This window comes from Acipenser ruthenus, chromosome 13 (assembly GCF_902713425.1).
Source record: "Acipenser ruthenus chromosome 13, fAciRut3.2 maternal haplotype, whole genome shotgun sequence".
In the NCBI taxonomy this organism is placed as follows: domain Eukaryota; kingdom Metazoa; phylum Chordata; class Actinopteri; order Acipenseriformes; family Acipenseridae; genus Acipenser; species Acipenser ruthenus.
The window spans coordinates 2,608,931-2,618,108 of NC_081201.1; the positions used below are offsets into that span (position 1 = coordinate 2,608,931).

General features: G+C 37.2%; 1 protein-coding gene across 1 annotated transcript; it reads right to left on the minus strand.

Annotated features, from left to right (window-relative positions):
• Positions 1 to 1,891: 1,891 nt before the first annotated feature.
• Positions 1,892 to 9,178, minus strand: LOC117418522 (cytochrome P450 3A27-like). The gene is made up of 13 exons (XM_034031665.3): positions 9,024 to 9,178; positions 8,352 to 8,445; positions 7,751 to 7,803; positions 6,678 to 6,777; positions 5,742 to 5,855; positions 5,558 to 5,646; positions 5,126 to 5,274; positions 4,711 to 4,838; positions 4,172 to 4,265; positions 3,408 to 3,568; positions 2,717 to 2,943; positions 2,366 to 2,528; positions 1,892 to 2,253 (listed from the first exon to the last, which is right to left on the minus strand). Exons 1-13 carry the CDS (start codon positions 9,092 to 9,094, stop codon positions 2,158 to 2,160), a joined length of 1,539 nt encoding a protein of 512 aa, XP_033887556.1. The 5' UTR covers positions 9,095 to 9,178; the 3' UTR covers positions 1,892 to 2,157.

Sequence of the window (9,178 nt, forward strand, 5' to 3'; positions counted from 1 at the left end):
AGACTGGCGCATAATGCAGCGCAAACTCCGAATTGCCACATTTTGTTAAGGTTTTTTTTTTTTTTTTTTTTTTTTTTTTTTTTAGTAATCTAAAAGCATTTTTACATGGTTTTCAGCAGAGATAACTAAATAAAAAAAAATGTAATGGTGACGTCAGGGCCTCTGCAACCAGTCCCCAATATTCAATGTTTATAAACATGCAAGGTACAAGAGATCTGGAAAATCTGGCGGCCGGAATTTACAAGTAGGGAATCGATGTATTTGAGATCGTTGTTGAGCGAGTATTTAAGAAGTATTCACCAGGAGTCTCTGTTTGTAAACATTGGCGGTGCGGATAATTAACATTCACAGACAGCGTACAGTACCCGGATTGGGCAGACAGGGCCATGGCAGATTCGAGATTTTTTAAAACACAGAGCTGACAGAGGGGCAATATGTCCACTAGGTGTCAGTATATTAACAACATAAACTAATATTGACACAATTCAATCATGGTTTACAATGTACGGTATATTTATTCACCCATATAACACGTTTTTATTTATGAGCATTTTATTTTGTCTTGTCAACTAACTACCTTTAATTTTTTTTGTCAATTTGAATTATCTTTGTGTTCTCCAGAAAAAATACATTTTTGCCATTTTTTGTGCATACCCAAATGGAGTAGCGTCTAAATTAAGTTCCAGCTGTGTGTGCCTTTGTTGTTATTTAATGATTGAATGTGTATTTTCTGAAGTCATTAAAGCCAGCTTCATGGAGAAAAGAACGTTTGCCTGTGATTTGAAATGTTGTCAGGGACATCCTTGGATGTAGTGAGGCTCATTAGTACTAATAGTACACATACTACTTATGTTTGGAGGTAAGCAGTAAACAATGTTCTATACAGGTTACATATACTCAGTAGTACTGAAGGCAATTCCCTGTGCACCCCAAACCCCGAGCAGTGCCATTTAGTGCACACTTGGGTAGTGTCTCCTCTATGTGGCATTGGTGGTTTAAATGAAGAATCATTAGTGCAACGTACATGAATGAACAGTAGCATTCTGTACCCAGTACTGCTGTGTTAGTTACTGTGATTGTTCTGCATTGAACAGAAACACTCAATAGGGTGAATAGCACTGTGATGTGTGTACATTCTTCTGAAGTGACCAATCCTCTCCAATTACTTTCAGGGAAGTTTTGCGCAGATTTGCAGCAAGTCTTTCCTCAAGGATGGGGTACATAGCCTCATCATTTTTACTAATTTGGCTGTCTTGGGTACAGAGGCAGTCACCACCAGCCATCTATCTATCTTGCCCCTCATGACTGAAATTTTCCCTGCAATACACAAATCTAAAACGAAATAATTAAGGCACAGCATGAGCTGCAGTACTTATTGTTTGCAAAACCAATTACAACACTAGTTATTTATATCATGTTTTAAACCTCAATTTTTCAAATATAAACTAAAAATGGCATATGAATATGTTTTATGAACATCTTACCTATTTAAACTATTGAGTATCTTAATAGATAGAAATACTGTCCCTTCAAAAGGTAGAAAACCCCACAGTTAAACTTGCTGCTACATGGTCTAGATTAGACCGAACCCCTGCTGATATGTTGAAGTTGAAAAAGCCTTTTGAAACTTTGTGGTATAAATTGGTATGTTTCAATTGAGCTCTTGAACCAGCTCTTTTTAACTGGAATGTTGCAATCCCACTGTCAGTTTTTTTCCCATTTGCCAGCCTTCGCCTTAATAATTTAATATGGATTTCTCATGTTTCTCCTAACCTAGAATGTAGAATGCCTTGACATTATATATATATATATATATATATATATATATATATATATATATATATATATGAGCATAATATATAATATTTAAGAGATTTGAAAACACAGAATATTTCCAATATTTAAAATATCTTTATTGATTTATTTTATCATTGCAAAATACCAAAAAAAACAACAATTTATGCGAGAGTTATTGAAATGTTTTTCATTTACTGTTTTAACTCAAAGAGTGTGACACCACTTAGTATGCTTATTATTTGTATTATTTTTGCTTTTGGTATTTTTTATTGCAGAAGCAGCTTTGATAATTAGGGTGAGCTTAATGGTTGCGGTGTAACTTCGTTGTTAAAACATGTTGTGTGAATTTCACTTTCGTATTCATTCTTCGTTGTTAGTAGGAGCCCGGGAGACGACCTTCAGCTCAATGGGTTTTTTCGTCTGGAGCAGTCCTTGGATATCCAGCTCAGGGGGGATCTAATGATCAGAGTAAACAGACAGTTAGGTGACATAATATATAAGTGCACAGTCTAGGGCTTTCCCATTAATAGAAACATTCAAATCAAGGGATTCACTGTGCAAGTCTTACCTGGGTCTCCTTGCAGGGAAGAAAGCAGAAGTTCTGAAGCACGGTAACAATCGCCACTTTCACGAGGATGACAGCAAATCTCATTCCAATGCAATTACGAGGACCAGCTCCGAATGGTAGGAAGGCATACTGGTCCATGCTTTCTGTCTTGTCTTTGCTGAACCTGCAAAAATATACCAAAAAATAAAATAAATAAATAAAACGTTCTAATAAACCAACAGCATTTCGATTACATACATTTGTTTTCCTTTAACCTGCTGATCACACTCCAAATAGTACTGTATTTACTCATATAGTGACATCATTGTACAATAAATAAATAGTCAAAATCAAGATTGCATAGAACTTTACCTTTCAGGATCAAAGACTTCAGGGTCCGGCCAGTGTTCTGCGTCGCGGTGCAGGGCATAGGTGGGTATCATAACAACAGTCCCCTTGGGGATGGTAACCCCACTGATCTCTACGGTCTTCTTGCTCACCCTCTCAAGCCGTGGTGCTGCAGGGTACAGTCTCAGGGACTCATTCAATGCCATGTCCAGGTACTCCATCGCCGCCAGTGATTCATAGGTCACAGGAGCCTGGGGAATCATACAAGGAATTTTAAAGCCCAACAAACCTCACCCTTAACTCATAAAACTAAACAAACCCAAAGCAATTTCGGTGCCACTTGATTCTTACACTGTATAAGTTGCAGGAAACTTAAGTTTTCCTAGTGGATAAGACTCACAATAAACAATATTTATCATAAATGCAGGTAATATCCTCCACCATGCATACAGCTGCAAGTATCTGTATATAGACTGTAGAGAACTGCTGATCCAGTTGTGTATGTAATGAAACTTGGCTAGGACGTTATTTAGACCCTGCAGGATCTCTCCAAATCAGCCTTTCAGTTGCACTGATAACAGTACCTGCTGTTTGGCGTTCCCTCAGCCCACCTTTATAAAGAAAGTACATCAGTGAGTAGTTTTCTTTTTGGCTTGAGAACCACGGTGTTGTTTGAAGCAGCTTTGACAGTATGTGTAGAATGTCGGACCCTCACCTTGTCTGGAAGGACTCGATCTATCTCCTCCTGCAGCTTCGTCATTGCCTTGGGGTTGGTTGCCAGGTTATATATCAAGAAGGAGAGAGTGGTGCTAGTGGTTTCATAGCCAGCGAAAATGAAGAGCATAGCCTGAGACAGGATCTCATGGTCTGTCAGACCTGTAGTGCAGGGGGAATGAGAATAATCCATCAGTCTTTAAACTATTGAAACACCTGTCAACACCTTATCTATGGACTGCAGACTGCATACAATTTTAAAGTGGCAGACTATTAACACATAATGAAAGAAGAGTATTCTAATTTGTTATATAATTGCACAAAAAGTTTACCCTGCTTTTTATTTTGACAAAATATTGTTTTACAACAAACCCGAATGTAGGATGCTAGTGAGTGTATTGGAGGTATACCCAATTTTGGAATTTTGGTAGTGGTGCAGAATAAGCCTTGAGGAGCACAATGACACCCTAATACCATGGGTAAATAACTATGAGAATTCAACATTGCAACCCTGATTGAATGAGCCAAGGTCTCAAACACCTAGTATATAACTGCTCAGAGTTAATTAACAATGTTATATGCACCCTAGGGACATTTTGTCATTGAATTGTGCTCCCCATGCCTTGTTCTGTGCCAGAGCCAAAATTCAGCACTCTGCTTTCGTTAGCATGTATGGATATACCTCAAGCCCTGCTAATAGGCCTGGCATCGGGCACACTGTTCACAGCATGCTAATTTAGTCCTGCAGTAAGGTGGTATTTGTACCTTTGGAAGGCTGTTCATCTGGTTTGGATTGAGCACTTTTATCAGGAATCTGAGAATCTACCATCAGCTGCAAGAAATCTACTCTGTTACCTGCCTGTGAGAATAGAACAAAAGTGATTAGGATCAGAACTCTGTCCCAGCTCCACATAATAAAACTGCAGACTCTGCTGCAAAGATAGTCTGGGGTGTAAAATACACCTGCGATTAAAAAAAAAGATTAATAGTCCAGGATGACATTAAAACCGCTTACATTTATCGCAAGTCATTGGTCTTAAGGGCTGTACGTTTTTGGATTATGCTTTCAAAGTTTTAATTGATGGTCAGCAAACTCCACTGTTTTTGTACAAGCTTCCCCCTTTACTCTGATGCATCCTTTTCTTGTTCCCACCAGCTTTTTAGTCAAAATTATACAGCTACACAATAATAAGAATACTAGAAAATGCAGCTTCATTCAAAGACGTTCTCCAAAGTTTACCAGATTACAGTGCCCAGAACTGTGGTCTATACAAATACCAGGTGAATGGGAATTTTATACTTACAATATGGTCATTTTTCTTCCGGTCAGACTTGATTTTCCGAATAGATCCATAAAAAAAATCTAGAACCGATGTTGGAAATATTGAAACGTGGAATTTCTCAAGCACCGGCATTAAAAAAGGAAAAAGAACTGAAAAAAGGGAAGATATAAACAGACTGTAATACTTGTCAGTAATAGACAGTTTCATTTGCTTACTAACATTTAACTTAATTTGGCCTCTATCCCCCAGCTCATGTTTGATCGCTGCATTTCTCACAATCATCTTAGTCCCCCTACCCCACCAAACCATGCTGTTTAAAAAATAATGCATTTGACACATTTTAATGCCAAGCTATCATATGCAAAGAATGGCTCATCATTTGTTAGGAATGCTACTATACCATTTTATTTATTTTATTTTTTTTAATTTAACTTACCTAACAGTAACAAAAATGGGTTAAGGAAGTTGAATTTCATCATTTTCTTGATGTTGGTCACAAAGGGATCTTTAGGGCTGTTGAGAGAGTCAATGTTTACACTGAAGGAGGTGCTAGCAACAACGTCCATACTGTATGCGCCAAACATCCTGTGAAAGAAGAGAGAAATTAAGTTTGCTTATATTTATTAAGAAAGCTCTTATGGTGTTCTGATAATATGAAATATTATTTTTTCATATCAATATACATTTGCATACATAATATGACAAATATATTGTACTTTTGTAAAAAAAAGTTAAAAATCAAATCACAAAAAAATTATAATATGTACATATATACAGTAATCTGAGTTCCAGCAACCAGGTTTTTACTTGCTAGTTTCATACTGTTCCAAGTGCTTTTTGTTTCTTCTACTGAATTCCCTCCACTCACTCTTTCATTTGAACAGTCTCTTTGGCATCTGCCGCCTTCTGAACATTTCGCAGCAAAGTGTCTGCATATTGCTTGACTATGGGGAAGATCTGAAAAACAAGCCCAAAGAGAGAGACCAGGATTTAATTCAAGCCACTAATTCATTCCAAGGACCACTGCTCTTGAAGAGAAAACAGGTTTTCACCTCTTTAAGTCTTCCGCTGGTGAAGGAGGGCGAGAGCACACTGCGGATTCTTTTCCATTCCTCATCTTCCACAATGGACAGGGCATCATAGAGTTCCCCGTTCAAGCCGAAATTCTTAAAAAAAAGTGTTGGTGTATTGATGAAAACATACCATGGAAGCACAAAACAGACTACTTCCACTCACTTGCGGCTAGTTCATTCTCCATTATTTGAAATGTCCAATTTGAATGTCACCACAATGCTCCTGGGCTTCTCGGGTGCTATCACGAGTCTGCAGGAAAGAGCCTGTCGCTCTGCCGGAGATGGCTGCTGGCTGGCTGGCTGTGTTTGTTAACAGGGAATGGCAGCCGGGGACTGACCCGGCTGTGGATCCCTGACCGGCGGAGCGTCTTGCTATCAAAGTGATCCTCTGACACACACCTGATGAGCCAGGAACGATGGCCTTGGAGACCCCATTATTTTTACAAATCTTTTTTTTGGTGACTTCACTGAGTACAAGTCAACCATCTTAGAATAGCATTTAGTTAAGGGGATTTTAACATCCTACAACAGTATACGGTGTGGCAGAGCCGAAGGTTCCCGCAGTAGGACCTCCCTTTTCTAGTGGGAGCAACGCTTGGCCAATTATAGGCAAATTTCATTTTAAGCAGTGTTTTCCCCATTGTGTTCTGTAAATGTATTTTTGTTTACACTCAAGCTTACACCATTGCTGGTATGGTCACGTAGTCTTCCTGTCTTACCCCACTCTCAGAGTTACCATTGCTGGTACCCACCCTAGCTGTGGCTACCTCTAATTATTTGTGGAACAACAATTTGGTAAATATTGTAAATAAATTGTGGGTGCCTGTTTGGCTCCTTTGTCCCTCTCCATTATATTTTGATATCATTTCAGGTAGACTTTCTGGTGTTTTAGAGAAGCAAGAATAATTGACATACCCGTCGGTTAGTGAAGAGGCTGTAGCACTCTTTTACTAGGACTGTTTTTATCATTGCTGTGTCCATCACAGCCAAAATTGGCAGCCTTCCATCATAAATCCTAAAGGAAAAAAAAAAAAAAACAGAACAAAATGGGGCAGCCAGTTGTGCAACTTTTCAGTGTCAAACTAGGCCTTCTAAAGTTCCACACTCTTATGCATCCCCTACAGATGCATGATATCAAATGTTTATTTCAGAACAGTACTGTCAACAAAAAGTCAGTGCAGCTTAAGAGTGGCTTAAAGAACAGTTTTCTTTGTTTTTGGACTGTGAGAAATAGATTTTTTTGGCTCACGGCCCTGGCTTCCTCAAGGAGCAGCTGCGTTGTTACAAAAGGGCTATGTTTAGTAATTCTGGAAACCATTAAAAAAAGTTAAAGGGTCATTAATAAATTAAATGAGAGACAGAATTGTTATTTTCTTCTCCAATAACCACAAAAGAAAAATCTGAGGCTGGATAGTTTGATAGTCACACTGATAGCGTGTATCTAATCGCACAGCGGATAGCCTCAATAACATTAACAGGGGCCAGTCACTTCAATACAGTAAACAATAAAAAAATCTAATAAAATGGCGTATTGCTAGCTTAATTCTTGAACCCAGTGAAGGAAATATGACAAAGTAGGATTCCCAATGCCTGATCATTTTGTGATTCATGAAAATGTACATAGAAATACACACCAAAAAAAAGGCTTTGTGAAGACATTGTGCAAAGTTTTTTTTTTTTTTTTTTTTTTTTTACAAGGAGAAAGTTACAAAACACATTGTCAAGAATTTTACTGGTTTCTTTTTGGCGTTTCTAATTCCTTTTAAATTTGTTATGACTGGCAACGCTGCTTAGGGCTCTTCAGGTGAGTACTTCTTTTCTTTTTTAAAGGAATTAATGGAATGGGAGAGGAACCTTGAATAAGCCACCTGTCGATTCACCTGTCTAACTTGAAAATGAAGTAATAGGACAATACATTTGTATATCATCGGTTAGCACTCCTTTAAGCAGTCACAAATGTTCAGTGATCGTTATTAACACACACTTACCCCCACATTCGGCCATACTTCTTAAAACAGGCCATATCAAATCCATGAAAACCCTAAAAGGCACCCAAAAAGTCAGTGTACAGCTTAAAACTGTTGAAATACTTGATTGCAAACTCTTCTAAGCATTTAGTTAATTTTTAAGCACGTTTGGGGTATGTTGTAGGAACACTCGTCATGTGGTCATTGTGGGAATGAAGGGTATACATCCATTCTTAGTTCCGTCCACATCTTTTATTAAAGGAATCATTGATCGCATAAACTAGAAATGCATCAATGAATCAATTATCGATTGCCATAGCTTTTATTTTGAAAGTCTCAAATAAACATCCATTGACTGATTAATCACCCTGGTGCCTATTTGAACTCTGTTATAAGGTCACGATGTAGTCTTTTGTCACATTAAAAATAAAAAAGTACAAAAATCTTACAGCAGCTTTTTAATTTTTGTAATTTTTTTTTTTTTTTTTTCAATTTGAAAATCCACATTTTTGAGCTCGCTGGTCTGGTTACAATTTTTCGTGCATATGTTTTACCTGGATTTCTCTTGAAACAATATTGCAACAATTTAAAGAATTTCATTTGCTCCAGTTCTACTACTCACCTTCCTGTATTCCAAAAATGTCCCTACGAAGGGCAAGGGTCTAGGTCCAGGAATCCCAAGCTTTTTAAAAAATCCATATGGCCAAATCCCATACCTGTCAGAAAAAGAGATCAAAGTTTTAAATCTCAAACCGCCTGCCCTATTGAAGAATGTTGGGGCCATTCCTCCATGTCACCAAACAGCACTTTGGGGAACATAAAGTCATTGTATTTTTTTTATCTTGCTCTTAATTGTATTATTACTTGTACTGTGATTCTTGAAATGTATTTTTGTTTACGACTGTAAGTCGCCCTGGATAAGGCCGTCTGCTAAGAAATAAATAAATAAATAAATAAATAAATAAATAAATAATAATAATAATAATAATAATAATAATAATAATAACATAAAACAAATATGCCTAGTTTTCAAACATGATAATATGTTTGACATATTTCACGTGTGTGTGTGAATAAAATGTTTTTTTTTTTTAAATGTATGTTTATACAGACGGTCAATTCATTAGTTCATTATAATTGCTATAATACAGTTTCACATTTTGTATGTGTGTGTGTATCTATCTATCTAACCTAATGCTCAACCAAGACGTATAATAACCGTTTGATTATAATAATAATAATAATAATAATAATAATAATAATAATGTAAATATATATAAAGCAGAATACTCACACAAACAATAGCGTAAAGAATAAGGCAAGCAGAGTCCATGTCTCCGTTGAAAGAGTTGGCAGGAAGTTCATTTCGATTTGTTTGAGGCGCTGTTGCAGCTCTAGGTCTTGTTCTGGTTTTCACAGGTTACGCTGAAACTATTTAAAGTCTCTTGT

Bases quoted from the DNA above. Each gene is read 5' to 3' on its own strand.
- LOC117418522 (XM_034031665.3), bottom strand. From the start codon at position 9,094: ATGAACTTCCTGCCAACTCTTTCAACGGAGACATGGACTCTGCTTGCC. The intron at 8,446-9,023 runs GTGAGTATTCTG...TTTTTCTGACAG, and splicing joins TTCTTTACGCTATTGTTTGT to GTATGGGATTTGGCCATATG. The intron at 7,804-8,351 runs GTGAGTAGTAGA...GGTGCCTTTTAG, and splicing joins CATTTTTGGAATACAGGAAG to GGTTTTCATGGATTTGATAT.